The sequence below is a fragment of the Notothenia rossii genome (assembly GCF_949606895.1).
Source record: "Notothenia rossii genome assembly, chromosome: 4".
Lineage (NCBI taxonomy): Eukaryota > Metazoa > Chordata > Actinopteri > Perciformes > Nototheniidae > Notothenia > Notothenia rossii.
In genome coordinates, this window is record NC_136902.1 from 70,839,129 (window position 1) to 70,864,956 (window position 25,828).

The window sequence follows — 25,828 nt, forward strand, 5'->3', positions numbered from 1 at the left end:
CTCTGGCTCTGGATTTGAGACGAGTAGAAACAGATATAAGGAAACTCCCAATGTACATACCGTAGCAACTCAGACTCTGCCTTGCATTCTCAATTAAAGCAGACAAGCCTCTAATCCCTTGGACAGCACTCCCATTACAACAACCAATCAGTGACCTGACACCTCTCTGAACCTTTTCTCCCCAACTCACCTGGCTGGCTCTATTATCCTCACCATTACAAAGCCTATTCACAGCTTCATCAATTGAGGGTAATTGTCTCACTTGGACATGCTCTTCATTATTTTCAGAAATCTGGGGGATTGCTCTGTGGTGTCACCTCTCTAATACAAGGTCTGGGACCACAATTAGCGAGGTAAACGGCAAGTCAGCTGCCATTAGCAAAAAGACCAAACAATGAATCCATCTGGGAATCTCAAGGCATCCATAGACCAGACTGAAATCAGTATTTCATCAATTATGGCAGCAATAGAATAAGAGAAAAACACAGGTAGTACACATGGGAGTATACACAGGGATAATAAGGAATAAAAAGGAAATACAATTAAATAAATACAAAATAATAATAAACATGTATTAAAGGTCACCTACTATGCAAAATACACTTTTTCATGTATTTCATAAATAAATATGCATCTGCATTAAAAGATTCTGAAAGATTCAGAAAAAATTACCCGCTCTCTTTTTGTCCAGATGAATCTATATAAAAGCATGTCTGAAAATGAGCTGATCAGATTTTGGCCACTTTATGATGTCATAACGTTCTTTGGCTTGTATAACCATTAGCCAATCACCAACCAAGGTAACCCCCCCCCCCCACCTTATCACCTGAATCTCCTCCTAGAACACCATTGTGTTCATTTTAACCAAATATCTCTCAGAGGGGCGTGGGGAGTGGCCCCTTATTTTCATCTAAAGTAACAGACACCGAATCAGCACTTTTGAAACAGGGCTGAAACAGAGGGGATTATGGGATGCTGCAGTGCACGATCTGTTTGGTATTTGGAGCCAAACACTTCAGAAACATGTTTTATAACTGAGAACTATATTATATTGATGAAAAATAGTATATTAGGGGATCTTTCACAGAATTGAAATAACAAAAATAAGTTAAACTCTGATCAGGTGAATGTACATATATACAGATATGTGAACAAGGTTAAATATACATTTAAATTTGCAGGTAACAGTGCGGGTGAAGCTAGAGCTTAAACCCAGCTGGGGTTAGATAAACAGAGATAGTGTAAACTGTCTGAGATACACCCTGTGTTTAAAGCTGATTTGGCAGTGCATGTCATTCCTCCATTTGTGACAGAGTGGAGAGCTTAACAGTGTGAAGAAAGGCAGCAGCAGTTTGTGAGCGTCAGGAAGTGTGACAGTTAGAGTGAGAGAGAGCAGACTCTGAAACTAAGAATAAGCTGAGGGCACACTCCGTATCTCTTTCAAGATGAGTTAATAAAATAAATACAATTTCAAAAAGGAAAATGTGCCAACCAAATATTTTTGTCACCATGTGCTTAACATTCACAGCTAAATCCCCCTCTGGGTAGGTCAGCATCTTTCTGTATTCACAAGCTTGGGAGTGCTGCACCTGCTCATGCTGATATAAGTCGGCTCAGGACTCTATCCCCTCAGATGGCCTGCTGCTCTCCTCTGTGTATTGGGCTATTATTTCCCAAAAGTAGGTAATTTATGCAGTGTTTATCTAGGAGGAAAGGCATTGCTCCCAGGAGAGAGACACAAGGGGAAAGTAACATGGGGGTGGGCAGCAATGGGCATTGATTTCAAAGATTGATAGATGATGCAGACTGTTTACATGTACTCTAACTCAGTCCCCCTCAAGTGCATACCTTATAGCCTGGTCCTAGCTGATGAATTGCAAAGATCTGTGCTGGATTGAGGGCTTCACTGAACACGTAGACGGCTCCTAGCTGCCCGCAAAATACCCTGTTAGCGTCGGCTGTCTCTGAGGACCCGAGGAAGCACTTATCATAACTCTGAAAGAGGGACACAGAAGAAAAAAGGCTTTATAATTCTATACTTTAAGACCGAAAGAAAAAATATGCTAAATTCAGACAATGCTAAATTGAACCGAGGAAAGTAATATATTTAATTATGCAAATGCCTATATTTTCTCCAAGTTATTATATTTTCAATATCTTTTATTCAACGTAACATCATCATCTGTGTTGTTTCAGTTTCAACCTTGACACTTCCCTATCGGAAAGAGGAAAACAATGTCTCTGATTTACAAAGATAGGAAACCTCAATATAACCTGCGTGAAAGAGTGAATATGTGCTGTGATTGCAATCAGGATCAAATTAAAAGGATAACTTACAACAGCAGCAGCTAATTAACAAATGCTGAACTAGACAGTATGAAGACCTATACAAGTGGGACTGAGAGGGTACAAAAACATCAAACCTGTTTATTGGAGTATTCAAAATCTGATCAAGCTTGTCTCATATTTTAGAAAAGCCCATCTTATCTGATGTATGTTTGATGTGATTTAAACAAATACACTTTACCACACACAATTATGCTAACCAAGCTTTGTCAAAAAGGTGAAACCGTGACCAAGACAAAGCTTTGGTCCTACTTCAAGGGTTGGCAAAGCAGAAGAATGGCAATTATCTAAGTAGGAGGCAAATGACAATGCTATAATAGAAAATAATATCAAAAAATTGGAACATTTAGGTTTTAATATCAAAGCCCCAATACTAGAGAGAGAATAGCCAAAGATAAATACAAATTATTTAGATGTAAAAGGCTTTTTTCAGGGTATTTGTATATTACCAGAGTCCCCCGGCATGTAACAACATTCTAAATGTCAGTTTACAATATTTTCTGTGAAGAAAAGTTATGCAGCCCTACTTTCCGTGGCACGTGTATTTAAATAATCCAGATCAAGAGAAATGTTAAAATACTAAGGTGTATATTATTTCCTTATTGTATGTTGTGATGTGATTATGTATGTCACATCGTCAAATACATTTCTACATGTCCTTCATTTGGTTGAATGGAGTAATCTCTTGCTGTGTGGTCTGATGTCTTGTGTCTTTGTGATGCATCTGTTTTTGCACACATCACAGGAAAAATCCTCCTCATTTGAATTATGCTCATATTCTTTCAGGTGTGGGAAAGCTGCCCAAAAAACCTTTCCATCACAAGCTAACAAGTGAGGGAATATTTGTATGAAATGCATCTCACCTCGGAGCAAGTGCAAATTGCTTTTTTATTTCTGTAAATAGCTACTGTATGTGTGACAACAGTTTTTATTTTTAGAGTCATTTAACATGCAAATTCAACATAACATGTATTTCAAATCAGAATGTTTCAGTCTGATGGTATTTACACTGCTTAGATTCAGCCGTTTTCACTCAACATAAATACATCTGTTTAATATTCCATCTTCAACTCTCTTTTCTAGCGCAACTCTGTGACAAATGGTTATTCAAATTAAGACTGAAATGCCAGTCGTATATCTGAGAGAAATCCATGTTGCTGTGGTAAAACTCATTGTTTGAATGAGCACTATTGAAGATGTATGTATGTCACAATTTGTATCCATGCGAGACGTTGTTGCTGAGGACCTGTGCCAATAAACATCAAACCCAGTGGAACATAAGACAGTAGTGTGGAGGAGTAAAAGAAGAGTGCTTACATCATTTGTGTTGACGTGCCATGCCATGTCTCCATAAGAAACGAGCTGTCCGTTAACATAGCATCTGATTTCACTGTTCCTCCAGCGGCTGTAGATGTGAACTATACTGATCATGTACCACTGAGGGGGAAAGTAGAGTCAGATTAAAACGTTTCAATAACAGGACAAGTCCATTAACTAGCTTGACTTCACTTAACTACAACTGAGGTGTAGAGTTTGTCACAAACATCACCAAAGTTGCTCCATCACCAACATTTCTGCTTTATTCTCCAATTCGTTTCTTATAGAAGCGTGAAATTCTGATTTAACTTTGAATAACTGCAAAGCCATGGCCGTGAGGTTTGCTATCTAATGTTTTTTTAAACTGCAGTGGAAAACTTTGAATAATAGATCAGAGAAAAGGGTAAGAGGAAGCAAGACAACTAATTGTTCAGTCTGCAAAAAGCCACATCAAACACTGGCTGTCAGCACTACGAGATGAAACACAAACTACAGCTAGTTGAGTCAGGTCAAGTTTACAGATAGGAGATGTAACCTTATAATATCTCATGTCAAGTTGGTGCAAATAAAAAAGAGACAATAACTATAATCAGCCTTATGACAGGGGAGGGAAATGTGAATTGACTTGTAGTTTCATATTTCTTAAAAGGCTGAAAGCCCTTCCAGAGCCATTCAGTGTTTCGCCTTAGCTTTATTTGAATTCAAATGATAAATGGAATTGAATAGCATATTCAATTATTTGATTTTCTTCCATAACTAATTCAATTAATTACATACGGCAAAACGTGCCAGGTCGAAACTCTGGAGCGATATATGGATGCAGTCTGTCAACGGAGAACAGCCTCAAACATTCAAGAGGCTCATAGTGTGAGCACTGGCCATGTTATATAGGCCAACCACTCACAGCAGCAGGCAATAGGTTGTCCATCTCCTATGTGACTGTGAGGCCACTGCTTATTAGTTTGACCCACGGAGGGCGCAGTGAGCAGCCTAATGGAATTACAGCCGTCTACACACAAAGGTAAGGACACTTAAAAGAGGATTCATGGCTGACGGGAGGAGAGCAAGCTGCACACAGATAATTTAAAACGGCACTTATCCGCAGATGTCTGAGCCCAAAATCAATTAAAAACTTAATTCAACATGTTTTATCTTCCAAGAGCTTCTACAAAACGATAGGCGCTCGGTGGTAGTAGCAGTGGGATGGATGCTTGTTCCCAGGTGTTATGTCAGGGCTCTAATTGTTTCAGTCGGTTATCCTGCTCTGCAGGGACAACTACGCTACACTAACATTTCATGCCAAATTAGGTTTCATTTTCTCATCTACATTTAAATCCAATTAAGCCTCTAAGACTCCTCTGGGGGTCGTAAATGCTTCAGGTATATGTGTTGACATACAACTTTGTAATTCACATAAAAGAACAGGTGTTGGGCAAAGAGTCAGCGCTATGTGCAGCCAAAAATGCAGAGTGTTTCGAAACAGGTGTGTAATTTCTTGTTTTTCTAAATCATTTTGAGGCATTAATGGTTTTCCTCTCAGCACAGGCCAAAATGATGTGAACTTCTGTTATTTGGTGGTTGGTGCAGATGTGACTTGCATATACTTGAAGTAGCTACTACCCATGTTTTGGAAGACGGCTGCTTCAATTGAAAAGACTTAGGTCCAAATAACATCATGATACGTTGTATAGCAGCTGAAATGGTTAAAAGCCAAAGCTGCTCTTACCTTCCTGGGCTGAAAGTCATACTTCACACAATGCTGGAAACCTTTCCCTTTTGACTTCAGTGATGTCACGATCAAGCAGTTCCCAACAAAATGTGCAGAGTACCCGATGCCCTTGCTGGTCCGAAAGCTGTAAAACAGAAACATGCTCAGTTGCATTACACATCACGAGTTGCAAACCCAGTTAATGTATTAACAAGCAGGATTAGAGGCATTTTTTGTGACTCTACTTATATCTTTGGATATTTCCTTACCAACAATAATGCGCTATCATACAAACCAATAACTGTAGGAAACTAGCAGCTTCTCTCTGCATAATAAGATATGGGCCAACATAATATTTGCATGCCTCGCGCTAGGCAGACACAAAGCAATTTGCAGGAGTAATTGACAGGTAATTGTTAGGATACTTATGAGAATTATGATATTATGCTTAACCAGCTAGAACATGAAAATGCCTGAGTTGAGACTGCAGCTACTGCAAACTGCGCTGGCATGGTGACAACTATAGACTAAGACACAAGAAAAACGCTTAGTGGATGATAACACTTCAGTGATTCTCCCTGCATCTTATTCCTCTACTTTGATCTTCTTGAATTCAGAGATAAAAGATATGTAAAATCAGCACTATGAAAATGCCCTCTGTATACCATTCAAGCAGACTATGGCTGCGGCAGTTACCTCCTTTTCTTGCCCTTCACTTCTGTCAGTTACTCACTACAACCCCAGAGTATTTAGGTCTAAAGCCATCTTCAAAGCCCCAACCAGCTCCATCCTTTGGGAGCATCTTAAACAAACAGACCCCTTTGACAAGACAGATAAAGAGAGCACAGGCTTTAATATTGTGAGGTGAATGCAGTGAGCCGCAGAGCCCCACACCTAGCTGAGCCAAGACGCTCCGCTGAACAAGTCTGCTTGTGATTACACATCAGGAGAAAAAACAGCAACCTTGGTCCGCTTCTGAAGATAAAATCCTCTTTTTGTGTTGTCTACATGCCCTGCCACTGAGCCATGAGGCCTTCAGAGCAATACACAAACAGGATTAGCTTGGCATATCTCCGCCTTTTTGTGACTGTCAGAAAGGAACGGCTGTCTCATGAATACCAACAACGTAGCTCAGGCAATTCCTCTTTTTATTTTTTTGATGTTACACATCAGAGAAATACAGAAGAAGTCCTTCCAAGGTGATTAGACTCTTTCGATCAATCTGTGTGATGCAAGTAAAGCAATGGCAGCCAACAGATAGAGAGAACTAACTGTTGTTTTCTCACCAATTAGTCATTCATCTTTTTATCCATTTTCTCTAAAAATGTCCTTCCACAAATCTTTTATATGCCCCATTGTAGTCAGCGATGTTCTCCCTAAACTGCTCTCATAAACAGAAACAACAGCAGTTGAATAGCACTTCACTTTTGGATTATTGATTTTAGCACTAATTACCCACAAGAGCCGATATGTGGCAGATATTCAAATCTAAATGAATCCCTCCACAGGGCCTCCCACTGCAGCAGGCCACCTCTGCGACAGGTAGCAGTCGTTCATGCTTCAATAGATTTGAATCTGAATAATCTCACCTAATTCCCCTCTCTCTATTATAAATTATACATGAACATTACCTGGAGGGAAAACAAATAGGCTATTTCCCAGACCCCATTACATAAGTGTTGTCAGTGTGTGAAGAATAGCGCCTGTAAAACTAGTTTAACCTTGAAAAACAAGTTCCAACCATAATCTGCTTGGATGGGGGAATCACTGTAGGTCACAGTATCAGACAGCATATTGCTTTGTCAATAAAGCTGCTGGTAGCTTTATAGGTCTCTGTAGAGAGAGAGTGATTTCTAATACACAGCTAAAGCAATTATATTGATGAAAAACAGGAAAGTGTAATTTTCTTCTCTCTGGTGTTATAATGTAGACTCACAGCACCTCAGTGAGAGAGCTGGGAGCGTACTGAGGACACCGGAACATGGAGCACAGATGTATGTTCTTATTTACTCACCAGTAGAGATATGGTTTGTCCTTGTCAACATTGATGTTATTCAAGGGATCCATCCTGAACCAGGTATTGAATGTAAACCCATTCTGATAAGGCCACTTGGCAATAGGAGGTAAAGCAATGGCCTGGGACAGAAAACACAAACACATGGCGATTATGCATGATTAGAGATAAATGTTCCAAAAGTAGCACTGCCTTTATGAATTAAGTTTAAGTAAAATTACGATCCACTATGGAGACCTCAACTTGAGTCAGACCACAACAACAAGGTGTTACCAGAAATCCAAAATGTGTTTATGGTTCCTTTAAATGTATTAGCTATTTGCATATAGGTCACACACGTGTATATTCTATTGTATTATTATTATGATTGTTTTACTTAATGACAGAGAGGCAATTGCGAATATATTGTGACCTCAACAATGTTACTGGCCAACTGATCGCATTAAAGTTGCTACTAATGCTGAATATTTTATGATGCCAAGAGTCCAGCCTTTTAAATAAATCTTACTATGACCCTGGTCCTATTTGCATATGGGGAACATTAATATTAATCTCTAAGATTAAGAGCGAGAAGTTTAAAACGCGTTTTTTATCAGTGAATAATTACATCTAATGAAATGACTGTGATAACTCATAAACCTAATTAATCAACAGGATTTGGCATGGTGCAAAGTATCTAAATGTAATGAACATTTAGAACACTCCTGCCAGGATTTTAATCGCCCACCACACGTTTACTTAACCATATCTTGGTTTTCTCGACAGTATATGTATCAACTCCTTAGTCTAACTATCAGCAGCTCTGAACTGCACCTATCTTATTTAGTCACACAGCCGTGTCAAACTTTCTTACAGAAGGTTGGTTATAACATTTCCCCATCTACAAGCCCTTTAAATCATTTGTTTTTTTGCAACACACAGAGGTAACATGTATTTTCTCTACAGTAATAGTGGAGCTGTTTCTATCTACAAGTAAAGAATACTTCATACCTGTTTTCTTATTATACTACAAATCATAAAATTAGATTAGGTCATGAGGCATGTTCGATTGGAATGGGTTCATCGAAAAGGCATAAATAATGCACCATTACAAAACATGTGCTGTAATAAACATATCATAATATTTTGACAAAATAATTTATTGACGAGAGCTACACCTTTTCCTACCTTGATTTACTTGAACAGCATTTCTTTACAGAATAAGAGATTGATTGTTCTGCTAATTTGTGCACATCAATTAACTGTTTAACCATACAAACGTGTAGGTCTTCATAAAATGCATATGTTATTTTAAAATCGATTGTAGAGTGAAAACATATGAAAGCTTACCGCTGCACTGCGTCCAGGAAAGTTGAAAAAGGCATTGGGGCCGTGTCTCTGGGGCATCTGATTCAGCACCGACAACATTTTGACGGCATGCTTTGGCTGCACAGGTGGCAAAGATGCAAAAAAAGAGAAGTAACAAGACAGTGAAGACTCTTGCTCTGACTGTTTGGGCAGCAGCAAAGGAACTGTCAATTACCTCAATCATTCATTCTGCGGTTTGTCAATTATAGAACAAGCTCTAAACAGATCAGGGTGATGGCTCACTGGGGGCAACTCAAGTGACAAACCAACACACACTTCTGCCTGCCTCGCTGCATTCAGTCCCTCGCTATCACTTACCCAGAGGTTGCCTTCTCCGCGGAGCATGCTGAAGAGCAATTTCAGTTCCTTCACTGTGATGCTGTAACTGGCCAGCACTCCCAGCATGTCCACTAGCAAGTCTTTACAGAGAACATGGCATGGATGAATCACCAGAAACACACAAACAAAGACAAGAGAAAGTAGAAAGAGAGGACTATTATCAAATACAGCTGCATTTTATCGATATTATATTTCATCCACACTGCGCAGGAGGTCCTCACAGGGGAAACAGTTTTAATATGCATCAACTCCAGAGATAATTAAAAACAGACTCGCTCTAGTTTGGTTTCATTCTCAGTTCATGGTCGGGGAAATTCCATGTTATTTATCATAGAAGCAATTTCACACTACAACACACTAAATTAAAGGCTACATTGTTTAACTTGGAGGAACAGTAACACAGCAGTGGAAAACACATTTTGATTTCATCAGCTGAAACATCATTTATAAATAACACAAGGTATGGATGATATTTGCATCGGGCAAATTGTCAAAGTGACACAAACAATCCCCCCGATGAGCTGAATACAAACATTTTAGGGGCTTATTGCAGACATTTTAAACTACAAAGTAGTAGTCCTTAAAGAAGGCAGCATTTTTAGAAAAGTTTCAGGATGTTCCTGCATAACACAGCAACTAACCTTTGCAAGGTTTCTATACCCTGAATAAATGAATACTTGACATGTGTCTGAAGACCATCATGAGGCCTTGCCGCCAGTGGATTAAAAGAAAAACAACTATAGTTTATTATAATATACAGTACATCTGTAATAATATGGAGTCCAAGTTTACTTTGTGGTCTATTTGAGACTTTTTGCAATAATTGATATCTCAATAAACAATTTAAATTGGTTGAACTATGATGATTGAATAACTGAAAAGTAAACCAGATAAAAATAACTCCAAATACTTTACACTTCATGTCTTCCATAGTTTTCAATATGTTTAAAGCAATAATTGAATGCACTGCTGCTTGGCTTTACTGTGTTTTTTTTACATTTTTACAACAGAGAAAATACTGAGAGGAATATGAAATGTTTGAAATGAACTTTTTCCATCCAAAATCTGAATCACAACTGCCAGTCTACTGTAGCTCAAAATGCAGATCCATTAAAAGATACAGACAGATAGTTTGTTGCCTGACTGACAGCTAAAACTAAGAAGGCATAAGCCATGAAAAAAAGATTGTGCATTTTACATTTGATACAAAAAGAAGCTCGCTCACACATTTTTCCTACCTGCAATCATGTCGTCCACGGAGCTCATTCTGAGCAGCACCTGCTGGATGAGGCCCACCTCAGTGCTGGTCTGCAGGTTTCGAACACTTTTCCGAAGGATAGCAGTGAACATGCTCCAGACCTCAGCCTGGCAGGTGACGTCACAGTGGCCCAGCAGCTCCACCATGCAGCCGATGCTCTCTGCATCTTGGATAATAAAGTTGGTCTCCAGATCAAACTCACCACCCACCAACTGCAGAATAAGATAAGACAGAAAAGATTGGATTGTTATGCCTTTCACATGTTGCCTAAACTATGTTATGTTGATTTAATGCTCAAGAAATGAGCGCAATATATTAAACTAAATGTCTTGCCGGAACTGGAAGAAGAAAGTAAAGAACACTTTTGTTCTAAAAGGTTTGGATCAGAATTTAAACACTCAGGAAAACAAAATAGCCTGGCGATTAATGAAAAGAGCAAGGGAAGGGAGTTCCAATAGCCCTGCTGCCACTTTTGAGTCACAAATGATAATCACTATTAAGAAATTAGAAAACAACAATCAATAATGCACTTCTTCAAGTTCAACAAGCATGAAATTAGCCCTCGAAAGAACTGCATGTTATATATAGAAAGCACTGACAACAAGTTGATGGTGTGCATCAAAGCAAGCAGGCGGGAAATGGTTCTGGATACCCACTGCACATTACTGTGATTGACAGGTCATAGCTAGGTGAAAGCAAAAGCAGCCTAAAGAAGGAAAGACTCCGGTCCATGGAGGTATAATCGGAGCCTGGCCTCAATCATCATCAGATCTTGAGTCAATCAGATTACAATAATGCGTGTCACTGGCTGCTTCAACTTTAGGATTGGAGTTCAGTTGTTCTGAGGAAAAAAATTCAAACTCCTTTAAAAGCTAGGTGTTTTTTTCCCTCTCAGGTATAACACACAGATATAGCTGACATGTAAGGGAAAGCTTTACCGGAAATTATGCGCTAGAGATTTGGGCTGAACATGTACCGGGGGTTAGTCCCCTACGGTGGCCCTGAAGTGCAAGACACCACAGCATTTCAGAAAACGCCGCAGCATTTCAGAAAACACAACAGCATTTCAGAAAACACAACAGCATTTCAGAAAACACAACAGCATTTCAGAAAACACAACAGCATTTCAGGAAACACCACAGCATTTCAGAAAACAAAACAGCATTTCAGGAAACACCACAGCATTTCAGGAAACACCACAGCATTTCACATTGGACGGAAAGGGTATTCCTTTAGGGAGAACACTTCTTGTTTGTGATTGGACAGAGCCAGCCAGAGAATGCTGAACTGTAGTGTCTTCGACTTCAGGGCCACCGTAGTCCCCACTCCGACCTGCGGACCATCTACCCTTTTCATAACCTCTGTCTCCCCCTTCCAAATCCCTCTTTGATCATTCTTTTCTTTCTTTTTTAAAAACAAGTTTACAACATTTCATCAAGTTCAAACAGACATTGCAATGTTTTTGGAAAAACAGTTTAGCTTTTAATGCTAACCAAGCAAACCAACTCTGGGGTCACGCACTGCCCTACTTCTCCCAATAACATATGCATATGAGAGTAGATGAAAAAACAACTTGTAAAATGCAATGTGTTTAAGTGCAATCAACATATTACATTTTTGTAAGGGTAGCCTGGCTCCTTTGCTGCTTATCAACATCAATATCATCCCTGTAGGCAACCCAAACCGCCCCTAGTACAAGGTAGTTTACATAAAAGTAAGTATCTTTTTCAGACTAAAGGCTTTCCTGTTTCAGCCATTGCAACATATCTCAGCCAGTATATAGCACGCAAGGAATGGAACGAGCCACGAGCTCCTGACTGAACCTCTTCAATCTTCAGTGCCTTACCCATTAATTACACTATCCACAGGCACGTCACAGTCTTGAGAAGTGGTGTAATTGCAGATTCAGATCCTCAGAATAATTTGTACCCATTATGTTACAAGAGGGAAACAAAGGCATGGATTCACTGATTAAACTAAGTAAAGAGCAGAGCTTCCCTGAACTCTACAGAGTAAATCAATGCAGAGTTTGAATACCACTCAAGTTGAGTGATGTGAACCCCATAATCAATGCTAGAAGTAAATGACTACATTCTTTGTAAACAAGAGGAGCCTGAGCCATATTTCAACAGTAAGGATGTGAAAGAAGTTAAGAAAGTTAAAAACAAATATAGAATTTGTTTAGAATCATCATATTCCCCCAACATATAGAAGAAACCAGTTAAAACCCATTCTAACTCCCTCTGTGCCTTATTTATTATTTTTGCTATGAAAAGCAGAAAAATGCTAAACATTTTAATTTAACAATAACGAACACTATACACTTTTATACTGCCACAGTTGACAGGACAACCCTGACAAAACTGAAACTATAAGTTCTAAAGACGCTGAGATGGACGTGTAATTGGCGCTCATCTCGTGAAGGGTATACAAATGTTTGTACCGACAAGGACTGTTTACTAGAGTTTCATTAGGACCAAATAGGCACTCTAACTGCGTCTCTCTGCTGAGATGGAGAACCTGTCAGAAAGAGAACAATCTGCAACGCTCCATTACTTAGACCTTCTTGGTGGAACAGCTAGAAAGATGCCTCTTCTAAATGAAGGGCATATGGCAGCTGGTTACCTGACAGCACAAGACCAACATATTCTTTGTATTCTGTACAAAATAATAGAAAGTTGGTCTGAAGGACATGAGAAAACCAAGAGCTGTCTTATACTGTTCCAACAAACAAGGGGATGATGGTTGCGGTGTTACCAATATTACTGAGAAAAAGGCTCAATGCAGAGGGTTTTTTAAGTAAACACTGATTCCCCTTAGCACGTAGTACGCATTAATCTTTCAGGACACAAAGTCAATGCTGCAGTGGCTTAAAAAAGTCTGAGCGTCTAGTGACCATGGAACTTACTGAGGTCTGGAGTAAAACCGGTTTAAAATCTGTGGAGAAACCTAAAGACTGTAATTTATTTGACTGTATCCATCCAATCTGACCAATCCAAAAAACGTGCTGCACCACATGGTAATGGTAACAGGACTTGTGATGCGATGGCGCCTTTACAGTATGAAGGTTAGGGAAGTACCACACATGTATATCCTAGTCAAATAGATATTTCTGTTTCACATTTCCCGAAATCTGCAACACTAGTCATTTCTGTCTCGTACACAGCTTATTGATGTATGCCGAACTATATAACATGACATTTCCAAAAGCTTTTTTAAACAGGCAATGCTTTATTCAATTAGAGGTGTATATTTAACATTTTAAAGTACAACTGTCTAATTAGGACCTACATGTATGTTTAAAGGGAACAACAGCAGCCGTAAGAGGCACAGACACAAATTCAGAAAGAATGCTCGCTTCCTATAAAACTTCACCAGCAGAACTAAATGTTTCATTTTCTTCTCAGCTCTCTGCTGGCTCTGCAGGACTTATCTAAAACACTGTAACAGCAGGAAACAGTGGCAATGAAAGAATAAAAGAGGCTGTATACTCATTTTTCCGGCCCTTATCTCTGACTTCTACTCCTGATGGGTTTTGGAGATAGTAAAGTCTGTTAGCCTTGGTCCGTTACAACAGTTAAAGTTAAACCAATTGCAGCTCAGCGTGATGGTGGAATGAGCTCTGCTGCTGAATCCTTCCTCACTGAGAATCAAAGATGATAGCCCTATCAGTAATCTGCACAAAACAGCAGGAGCTGCTTTGGGATGGACACACGTTCCAATACATTTAGATGCAAATGAGTCAGGACATTCAAAGAAACAAATGGTAATATCACAATATAGCTCTTTTAATGCTGGGCTACTGTAATAAAGGATACGTTAAAGTGGTGCTAACATTTGTTGTACTCCCTGTATTGAATTAAATTATAAATTCCAATTTATATCCATTATACTATTTGATTAAACATCTTCACTATTTAACTCTAAGTAAAACAAATACTTTGTAATGCACTTTTGCAACTCTTGACTGGAAACAAACAACAAAGTAGTCGACCTGTCATTAATTTACAAACCACAACCTATACTTAAAACAATATCATCAGATGGATTCATATTTATATGAAAAAAGGAATCATGAATTCTGCTTAGTTTATTACTGCAGGCATTGTCGTGCCATTTGGTCACCATGTTGCCATGAATCTGCCAGTCAGTCTGTGTTGTGCCTCTGTTGGTAACAGTTGTCATTGGACCCGAATATCTTAAACTCAGCATGTTTCATGAGTACAATGGGGACTGAAAAACATTTAAAAACTAAATTATCATTAGACTTTCAGATCTTTAAACAAATAATAACACTGAAATGTTGATTGATATAGAAACTCAATATTGACTTGTCCAGGGAAAGCAACCTATTTTCCCCTGAATACCTTGTTAAACATGAAATCCATGTTGAAATGAAAAAAATAAAGCTAGTTTGATTGTAATCTTGTAAAAGTTACTTTTTGGCAAAAAACTTGAAAATGCATTTTTCTGAGGGAGATGTTTTATACAGCAATATGTAATAGAATTATGGAATGTCTTGAATAGCTGGTATCATCATGACATCCTTAATTCCAGTACACCATCTTTCTTTCTAAGTCTGTGTCTCACTAAAAGGTAAAAATAAAAAGATTATGGGCTGACGGAAACTCTTTCAGGTACTGCAAGTCTGTGTTGCATTCGAGTAAAAGACAACTTTTCAGTAAGCATGTCAAATGTCAGCTTAGGCATTTATCATAGCACACCCACCCAACCAATCCTCATTCATATCATTTCCACTCAAACAAAAATTCAAATGGAATTCAATATTTTGATGTTTCTTTGAATACAGCATAAGTCAACATCAAAGAGGCGTGATAGTTCTATATAGTGTCAATGCACTGATATGCCGAGTCCCACAACCACACACACACACACACACACACACACACACACACACACACACACACACACACACACACACACACACACACACACACACACACACACACACACACACACACACACACACACACACACACACACACAGACTTCCAGAAAATCTGAAGCACAGTGTAATGAAGGGGAGCAAATTAAGCAGCCAGCAATCCATTCTGAAAAATTCAAATACCCATGTGCTGGTTCAAATCAGGGTTTTGCAGACCGAGGTAAAGCTAACCCATTTTCCTGTCCCCAGGAGAGGGGCCCACAGAAGGAGAAAACCTGCCTCTTGCTGCTATGGCTAATCATATAATTTAAATTAAGAATATCTGCTCTGGATTATTAAAACGCTCAGAAGCTCAGTGGAGCTTCAAGTCGATGATTCGCAAAGCAGAGAGGAAGGTTATAGAAACAACACTAGACTGTGAGGCAGGAGAGTAATACCACTTTAATTAGGCTCTAGCTATTATCTATCAATGCAGCTCAAGCTGGCAGACCTGTCAGAGTGCTTACATGAGAGTCGTGAGTGACAGCTAGCTCTCTTCACTGTAATAGCACAGAGACTTAGTGAGTAGGGCTTTCTTTTCACAAACGAGAGGTGAAACTACATTAGCCATAATGACTCACAGTCGCCCTTGCATATTGGTCTGATATTCACTGAACTGCTAACAGGCTTATATTCACTTTCACCTGGCTGGCCAGTAAAGAATGGGAACATGTGATTGTACAGAGAAACCCAGCAGAGCGTGCTGTGTCTGAGGAAATTAAATAGGCTGAATCGTTATTGTGATTCCTTAATGTGCTGGGAGAAGTTCATCCCACCAACCAGCCATTTATTTTACTGTGCAGCAAAAATTATTTACGTTGTGTGCTTTAGTTTATTTGTTTCACCCCTGGGCTCCGCTCTGAGGTTATGAGCCTCTATCAATTTAGTTATTTTTCTTAAAAATAAATCATTTTTGCGTCATTGCTATGAGGCAGTGAAAAGAGAGTTACATCTGAGCCCTCAAGAAACCCTCCACTCTCAACTGCTTCTGATTAGGCCAGGGCTGAAGGCTCGCCGTCGCCATGGTGACAGGCAGCAAAGATTGAACTTGAGACAGTTTCCAAGGGAAGCCTACAGTGGCCACTAAATTGGGTGAAAATAAATTGAACTGATTGTCCTATTTACAAAGGCTTCTCAAGGAGTGGGAACATTGCAGAAAAGGAGTCTCTTGGGGGCAGAGGTGGAGGAGGGGTTTCCTCCATCCAGCTCCACCATATGATGTTCAGAAACAAACAGCACTGCAATCAGCGAAGACCAATCCAGGAAAAAAAAAAGGTTGTCAAAGAGTCACTATATCTCGGTGGCCAATTGCAGTAAAAGTACTGTCACCTAAAATCAAAACATAAATACAGTAAGCCTAGTTCCCACATGTACTGCAACATTATTTAGACATTACCGGGAGAAGCTGTATGTGAAGATGTACATTTCTTTATCATTCAGATCCAACATTAAAATACCTTACCCTTCTCCTTAGTATCAATTCTACAAAATTCAAATTGATCAAGGGGAAGTGTTGATGGCGTTTCCATCATGTGCCTGGCGCAAAACCAGAAGAGCGTAAGTGCAAATGTTGTCAGACAAATTACACCACATGTTAATTAGCTTAGACACCTTAACCAATAGTGACTTACACTTCAATACCGTGGATATGCCTAAGTGAGCAATTGTTGGGTTAAGTACCAAGCACACGACAACATCTTGCAAGGCGTGGGATCCAACCACTGAACCTTTGATTAGCCCCCGAGCCACAGCCGTCAAATCTATGGAAAGGCATTAAACTCTAATGTTTATAACCAGCTGTATAATTTGCGTCATGTCCTGCACGCTCCACCCAGTCGCTACTTTTCGTTCTAACCAAACCGATTAATTATAACAATTTCCTGTTGTATGCTTCCCTAGACTTTGTGCCAAGTTCATGTAAGGAAACGGCTCTAGTTCACAAAATAACAAGGCACAGTTCACAATTAAATCAGCCGGCAGCAAACTTTTAAAAGCAGTCAAAGAGATAAATAGATGCAACAATGAGGTATGAAGAAGCAAAAAGAAGAAACAATGAATTGACTACTTTGCAGCCTGTACCTGGCAGCACCAACCAAATATTCATGTGGAATATGGTTTTCAACAACCCCTCTCATCTCATAGCCACTCTAAAAACAATGTTTCAACTAAGCTGAGGCAAAGGCAGATGAATATCTTTGAACTGTTCAAAAGCTAAAGAAATAAAAGACAAGTTGTGTTATGATAATGTATTCTCCCCTTCACTAACGCAATTGTATAAATTACTTTTTCCTCAGAGATGCAAAACAATTCATTCATTTCTTTAGACCCTTTTTGAATTATCCCATTAAAAAATAATACATTTTTGTTTTGCATCTCTGACAGAAAACCACTCAAAAAAGCAATGAGGCCAAAATACATCTCCAAACCCATTGGCAATCATGTGCTATAATTAAGCTCTTTGTGAGCTAAATGTAGCTTGTCAACTGGCGACCAGTGAAATGTCAGGTTGCTATGTATCACTACTGCAGCTTTATTCTAGCAGCTCAAGTTGCTAATCAGAGTGTAAACATAAGCAGCTCTCATAAAATGAAGCCTTGGTACAGATATCCACTGACTACATATAATACCGATAGTCAATGGATTCCAAGATTGCTTCCTTGATCCTCAATCATGGGCATTCCTTTCCTCTACTTCTTCAATGTGTAAATATTATAAGGAATGACTTGAAAAAGAACGATAATTTGGGAACAAATTAATGCTTTGGGACCAAATGGCACCGCCGTTGCAGATAAGTATAGTACTTGAGCCTACATAAGGCCATTATTTCCATTCTCTTTCTTTACCTACAGTAAATAAAAAAGGCCAAGCCGTATGAGGGGCATTGGTATGGGCCTTTGAGTGGGGGGGGGGCCTCTGTGGTTCCATTATGTTTGATGAATGCTGAACCTTGCTAATGACCACACTTCAAATATCTAACCACTCTGCTTCAATAATGAGTTGTCAGGATTTGAGTTTCATGTGTTAAGTTTTGGGTTTATTTTTCTGTTCTGTGTTCCCTGTCGCATGTTTTCCTCCTTGTGTCTTGTCTGATCCTTCTTCCTGTGTTTGCCTTCCTGTCGTTAGTTTCCCTGGTGTGTCTGATTGTCTCATTGTGTTCACCTGTTGCCCTTGTGTTTCTCCCTCCTTTACCCAACTGTTTCTTGTCCTGTGATTACCCTTCTTTGTATTTAGTCTTGTCTTCCCCTGTGCTCCATGTCGGTTCATTGTTTGTCTTTCCCTTCACGTCACTCTCCATGTTTGTCCTTGAAGTTTTTATCCTGGATTATTTACTCGTGCTCCCCTGTTTTGGTAATGTTAAGCTTGTCATCGGCTTTTGTGAATTAAAGCTCACTTTTTGTTAATACTGCATTTGGGTCCTACTTTTTCCATGCATCGTATCATTACGCACAGAAACAAGCTGCATACTGATTGGGATATAGAAAATAATGATTCTACTTCCCCTTAAAAGACAACGATCATCTAAAACTCAGAGAGATACAGAAACAGAAAGGAGAAAAAGTGAAAGGATCAATGGGCCAAGCTAGCTTTATTCAATACCTTCTTGTATATCTGTGTTTAGTCCCTAAAATATAATCTTGAGCTTACTTTAATGGACTGTTGACCTGGGGCTGCATTAATTACACTGCTGATCTTAGATAAGGTGTACTGATAACTACAGTTGGACGCAAAGAATGAAGCTGTGGTAACAATAACAAGAATAAGTCATTATGTGTATGTGCCTCCCTTCTTCATTCTTCAATCAGAGAAACTGCTATCTCTTGCTTGAACTATAGGAGCTACAGATAAATGCTTAATTGAATTTAAACCCACATTGTGATGCTTTTTTGGCCATAATCAAATCTAAACTTGTAGCAGCAGTTTCTTGGACAACTAGCAACAAGGTCAAAGTGCTTCCAGGAACTGCATTAACTGAATGCATCATGATGAAGCACACAGATGTATCAGTATGACATCTATCAACATGCTTGTTGTATTGTGGAAATCATCATATCATTGAGCAGCATCAAGAGGGACAGAAAGAGCTCTTAGGCAATACTAAACTTAATTACAGTGAAGTGACTAGAGCTTGTTTTATAGCTGTCTTGCATTAAAAAATAGATGAGAGTGGAAAGAGAGGTGAAGATCTCAGAGAGGGAGAATGATGGAGGGAAAGAGACAGAGAGAGAGAGCAGGACTTGCAATATAAATGTCTCTGAAGTCATAGAGGACCACATATTGCACCTCACATTCTTGAACGAGTGGAATACTTCATTATTAACTACTTAATACAGATTACAACTTGCTTATCCATTATCATATAATCATTTGAAAACGGCATCTTTTTAACTAAGGCCAAACATGTAATATTGGCAATGTGGCTTACTGAGTTATTCTAACACAGGGATAGAATCAGCCACTATGTCACCTGAACACATAAACAAGCAGCAGCCAGAAGTTTGAACCACACTATTGTTTTTGTCTGGCTAAAGACTGTGACGCAGCATATATGCAGATCATAATTGAGGGTATTGAACATGATTGAATAGCTCGTCCTATCTACTACAGGTGTGACACCTGGAGAATCGCACTCATTCACTAAGAATTAGGCTCAGTCTAATAGCTACCAGGCAGCAGCCACCACCTGGTATGTCTGAGTTTCTGCAATGTAGAGTCAATGTAGAGCAGGGGTCGGCAACTGGCGGACCGCGGTCCGGATCCGGAGTCCGGACCCAGACGCCGACCTATACGGAGCCGGAGCTATAATCATTACATTAATAGGGGATTTTTCGGCGCCTCCCGCTCTTTTAACGCTGATTTGGGTGACTTGTGTAATTCGTGGAGAACCGAAGAGGGGGCGGGGGGGGGGAGTCCGTCCGTCAGTCCGACTTCTTCAAAAAAAAGAAGAAGAAATCTAGACCGCAAAAATAATTAAACAAGCGAGTACCTGTTTTTTCCTGGCCAAGGACAGGTTCCTTGAACACAACACGAGCGTAACGTGTCTTCACGTGGTATTTGTCTCGTCTGAAATGAGTGCTGACGGAGAGCACCAACGCCGCTCCAGCTCTTCAAATATTGCAGTACCCATAAGGAGCCATGCAGGAGTGTTTGCGTGGCTGTGTCTTTAGTTGTAAGCACAGTGGCGATCTGTTGTTATTAGCATCTGGTTAGCTAGCTATGCTAACGAATTTAAAGAGCTTTTCTACAACCAGGTGGAAGAGAGCTCTCTCCTGAGAGGCTCAAATAAACTCAGCTCAGTGAGGTTCAGACACACCTTGATATGATCATTATAGTTATTAATGAGACTAAATAAAAAAACAGGTATAAAATACTATATGACAGTAACGAAAAAGTTGTTAAAAATAACAAGAATATAGTTTAAAAGGGGAGTGATTTGTAAGATATCCAAAAAGAAAAATCTGCTTACAGTTCTGTTTCATATGGGTGTTGAAAGATGAATCCATAGATCTCTTAATTTTGCTCTCAAAGTGCACCAGATTGATGCTTTCAACTTCAATATTTAAAAAAAATCTTCCCGGGGGAGCATGCCCCCAGACCCTCCTAGAGGAGGTTAGGTTTGTCAGATGGTATATTACGCGGTTTTTTTCTGCTTAGAATAGTTCTCTTTTTTCACCATACCTGTGTTTGCACCACTGTAAACAATGAGCATCTGCATGTGTATGAGAATGGCCCTGACACCATTTCAGCCCAGATTTACAAACTCCCGGCAGGACAAGCTCAAGCTCAATTCTCGCACTGAATTTAAAAAAAGTGAGTGAGGGACTGCAATATAAGAGGGACAGAAAGAGAAACTTTAAAACTGTTCAATTGTTATGATGTGTAAAGACTGATATCGTTCTATAATCGTCTGAAACTGTTAAGTCATGATGTGAAACGGTTAACAAAGAAAAAGGGAAACTCAAACTGCTGCTACACTTTATTTTATTTATCTAAAATTAAGCACTTTTAAGATGCACATATTTTCAAAAGCTATTTTATTTATTTTCTCTATTTTATTTTTAAATGCAGCCCGAGAGGAACATTACACATATCCACAGTATTTACTATCTGTGTAGTTCAGTGTTAATTGACAATAAATATTGTTGTTTTTTAATTTACTTTCTTTATTTGATTGGCAGTCAGTTGTTGATGACATGCAGACGTTGATAAAGCTACAGGCTACTTCAATATATATCACACTAATTCATAAAGCAAGTTAGACATTTTGATGTTCCGGACCTTTGCATGGGGAGATTTTCTCTAACTGGACCTTGTTGCATTTTAGTTGAATACCCCTGATGTAGAGTGTGGAGCCTCAGCAAGTCTATTTGACATTCATATGTTCAATAGTTGTTTAACAGTAACACATTTGCAAGTGCAAAAAAATGAGATCATACAACATAGAAAGAAAAAATGTCCTTAATAACAGCATTTATTTACAGGATCTACACAGGAGCATTGACTGCATTAAATAGCAGAAAGCCCTACCCTAGCCCGGATAGGCCTGAACAAAGTGTGACCGGACTGTGATTGAGATGTTGGGGTATGTGCAAACACTCCTAAAGATTTACAGATTGAAGTTTATATGCTCCACTGCACTGAACGCCTGCAGCATACAGATGTTGCTAACCAGCCTCCGGGAGAGGATTCAGTCTATGGGGGAGTCGATCACCGAACATTATGGAAAATCTTAACAATTAATGAAGACAAGCTGTGTTTTTCCCTTCTTCTGATTTAATTAAAAACGGCAGCAATGTATTATGTGTCTTCAAGCAACTGTCAGTTCAGTGACAACTTTGTTTTCCACCTTCTGATAATAAACTAGGCTTTGCATTGTCATAGTCAATCAGTAAAATACAAATGTACATACACTATATGTAGCTACTTGCAAAAAGTACAACAGTCTATAAATAATATAATGTTTCAACTTGTTTTAAATACAACTTGTGCTTTCAGACAAATGCTATTAAAATTGTATTTTTTATTTTATTGTGAAGCCCAAATCAACCAAAACATAATCCTGACAGATAATTGAACCCAATGTTAACTCACAGTACTAATTATTTTTCATTTGTATCAAGTTTGTTTATTTAGGTCACCAATTCAAATACAGAAATGTTCATGTTTTTCTCAATTACTTCAAACCGTATTTCTAAATGAGGATTACAAATGTTCTAGTCATTGGAACAATAAATTAAGCGGCCCCATCAATCATCATTAGTACATAAACAGCTGCAGAAGGCCATTTAAGGTTGTTTGCCTATTTATAGTGAATGGATAATGTATTCAGTGTGCATTAAAAAAAACACATTTCAGCGGTTGGCTGTGCCAGGGCATAGAAAGTGGACACATCAATGTTTATGATAATGAAAAAATATAGCTCTGCCTTTTCAAAAGTCACAGGAGCACTGGGGTGATGCCGTACAGTTTGGATTTGTGTTAATTTAAAAATGAGTTAAATATGTTCTCCTTATAGCATTCAGAAGCACCTTGAGATGACGTTGTTTTTAAAGTGTGCTATATACATGAAATGTATTATTATTATATGTGCCTGATTTCATTGGGCAAAATCTCAATCTGGACTTTGAGACCATCATTCACATGATCAGTACTTTTCCTTTACTCACTTCACTCAATCAGTTCCAGAGTACAACTACTGATATCCTACCACAAGGTGAGGATTTATTGAAGACTGGCCTTTAAGTTCAAACTTTTATGAAGCGCGGTCCCAAGAGGTTTGGGAAAGGGAAAGGAATTGTTTGTGTTTATGAGTGAACTGGGCACCAGGCTGGCACTGTAAAACATGAGCCTATGTTTACCGAGGTCTTTTTTAACATCATTAAAAGTGCAGTTGGGGGCACACATGGAAGATCAACAGCAGTCACATGGAGCACACTGTGGCTGAGACTTGGAAGTCCTCAGACCAGCAGACTAAGCCTCTGACAGCACTGACACTTAAAAGCATAGCAAAAATACTGGGAAAAGGTTACAGTGTACCAAAAAGTTATTAGAGCGCAATTGAAAAAGAAACTCAAGCAGAGAATAAAATAGATTTTTTACTGAAAGACCGAATCAAGACAACTTGCTTTTTTTTCATTCAGGGTAAAAATAATGCATTTATCTTAAAGGTCCCATGTCATGCTTTTCCGGTTATTACCCGTCCCCCTGTGTGTTATGAAGGTTTTTATGCATGTAAACGGTCTGCAGGCGAAACTGTGGCGCGCTTACACTGTAGGTGTACATTGGGGGTGTGGGGGGGGTGCCGGTGCTAGTGGAGCCTCGCGATGTCTCGCAGCAAGCAGGAAATGACGCGCAACGTCCCGCCAACACGGCACCCAGACCCCATGCAGCATTTTCATCTGTTTGTCATTACTGGTGTCATTTTCTGGTTGCTAATGCCATTGTAACACATACTGTAATCACTGATGTTCCGCTGTAACGGTGGTGGACTCATCAGAACAGAGTGGGCGAGCTGACCAATCAGAGCACAGTGGGCTCACAGGAGCTCCAACAAGCCGTTTAGGACAGAGAGTGAATACACGTACTATACAGAGATGCTGTATGATAAACCAATGTGAGTTTGGAAAATTGCACAATATAAATCAATTTTAACAACAATGGAATCATGATCAGTAGAACTGGCCATGACATGGGACATTTAAAGCAGAAAACCAGACCGGAGGAAGCCTAGGGGAAGATTTGAATGCAGGAGCTTTAGGAAAGGATACAGTGTACTACTTCTACTACTACTACCACTACCACTATTCCTGCTACTATCGCTACTATTAATTGACTAATCACTGTGGGGGAAACTTCTGAAGCAATTGGAAACAGGACTTGAGGCACGAGGAGAGCTGGAGCTTTGATGGCAAACACTGATGGTTTATTTGGAGCTTCGGCCGGAGAATTCAAAAGACATGTCATGAGCCACGAGTTGATACAGGTTGAGATGCTAAACCAATTCTGAAGATCTCTACCCCAGACCCATGTATTAGCTAGTTCTGAGAGAATAATCAACATTGTGCATCACAAGATAGAACACCTCTATCAGCTGACGCCAACACAGGGAGGAACAGGGAGACAAAACACTGAGAGCACAGCAGCCAAGGCTACAGGTGCGTGTGCTCAGTGAGGTCATTACAAACTGATAAACTAGGTCAAAGTTACGGGCCTTGGAAAATATTTCCCCAACAATCACTAATTGATTAGTCGTCAAATCGTATGAGTGTTAGTGGACTCAAAAGGTCTTTGGTAGTCTATGGTTGGTTAAGGCAGTGGGTAAAGCCCTGCCAAAGGTTGACAGAGGACAGAGCCTCTCCTCATGTGATCTTCCTCTCCTGTGCACAGCAGAGAGACCGTGCTGCACCATGCATCCCAGCCACCTCATATATCTAATCCTATCTTGATCCTGGGGGTGTACATCTGTATTTAATGTCCTGGTCTCTGCTCCCTGCCACAACATCACTTTGTGTCATTTCATTTCGAAGATGGTATCACATCCTCTAATAGCCGATTTAGAGGGGATATCATCAAACTGAGAGAATGAGATCAACTAAAGTACCGGGCAAATAAACATTGCTTTTTAACCTTCTCCCCTGCAAACAAAGAACCAGATGCACAATAACCTTGCAGTCTCCAACAAACACTAAAAAGCTATTTGTGGTGTATTAAGAGAAAGGTTGATCACACAAAAAGAGCAGAAGCAAAAAGAAACCTGACCTGAATATTAAAAGCTCCTTTCATTGTCGAGTGTAAAAGGCCTTACCTTGGGAATGGTGTGAACTCCATCTGTTTTTATCTTGTCTGCCAATAAATTAAGGACAAAATAAAATGTAGCAAGTCTTGAAAACCACAAAAGGAGCAATTTGTTCAGCTGTCCAGACTTAAAGTCAAACGTTGAGGTTGTTTACTCATGTTTAAACCTAAATTAATAGTAAAAGCATGACTACAATATCCAATCGGAGGAAAATGTAATAAATGGAAAGACATGTCAGATGCTGGTTAAATAATTGACTGTGTGCCACCTAATCGTATGCAAGGGAAAGTGCAGCACAAAGAAATGCTGTCATTTGAATATGTGGTGTCACGTTATTCATGACTTCACCTGTATAATACAAAAATAAACAATTTATAAGCTCCTTGCTAATCTGGAAAAGTGGTAATAAGATAAAAAAGATGGCACTTGTAAGAAAATCTTTGAAGTGAGTGATTACAGAAATGACAAAGAGGAAGTTGAACAGTGACACTTTTTCCACAGAGAGCAGCTGCCTGTCCTGATTTCAGCACCGAGGACAGCTCCCTTCTAGTGGAACTCAGCAGAGGATTATGGGCTCAGAACAGTCTCATAATACACATGCACACAGAATGATTCACACTTGTATTTCCGGATCCACACTTGTGTTTTTCAATGCATTTTTATAAATAAAAACATCTTGTATTTTAGCTACCCCCGCTATTGATTAATTTTGTCATCATTGGACCTTGATACCGTCCACATAGCTATAGTGAAATTATATA

The 25,828-nt window shown here is 39.3% G+C and overlaps 1 protein-coding gene across 2 annotated transcripts in view; it reads right to left on the minus strand.

The window, feature by feature from the left end:
- The window catches only part of nbeab (neurobeachin b), a 196,152-nt gene that overhangs the window by 135,102 nt on the left and 35,222 nt on the right, over nt 1-25,828 (minus strand). For both annotated transcript variants that reach the window (XM_079676160.1, XM_079676159.1), the window contains exons 2-8: nt 10,310-10,541; nt 9,051-9,151; nt 8,715-8,810; nt 7,386-7,507; nt 5,390-5,516; nt 3,664-3,783; nt 1,849-1,995 (exon numbers count right to left, since the gene is read on the minus strand). In XM_079676160.1, coding sequence (XP_079532286.1) covers nt 1,849-1,995; nt 3,664-3,783; nt 5,390-5,516; nt 7,386-7,507; nt 8,715-8,810; nt 9,051-9,151; nt 10,310-10,541 — 945 coding nt within the window. The remainder of the gene's footprint in view (nt 1-1,848; nt 1,996-3,663; nt 3,784-5,389; nt 5,517-7,385; nt 7,508-8,714; nt 8,811-9,050; nt 9,152-10,309; nt 10,542-25,828) is intronic.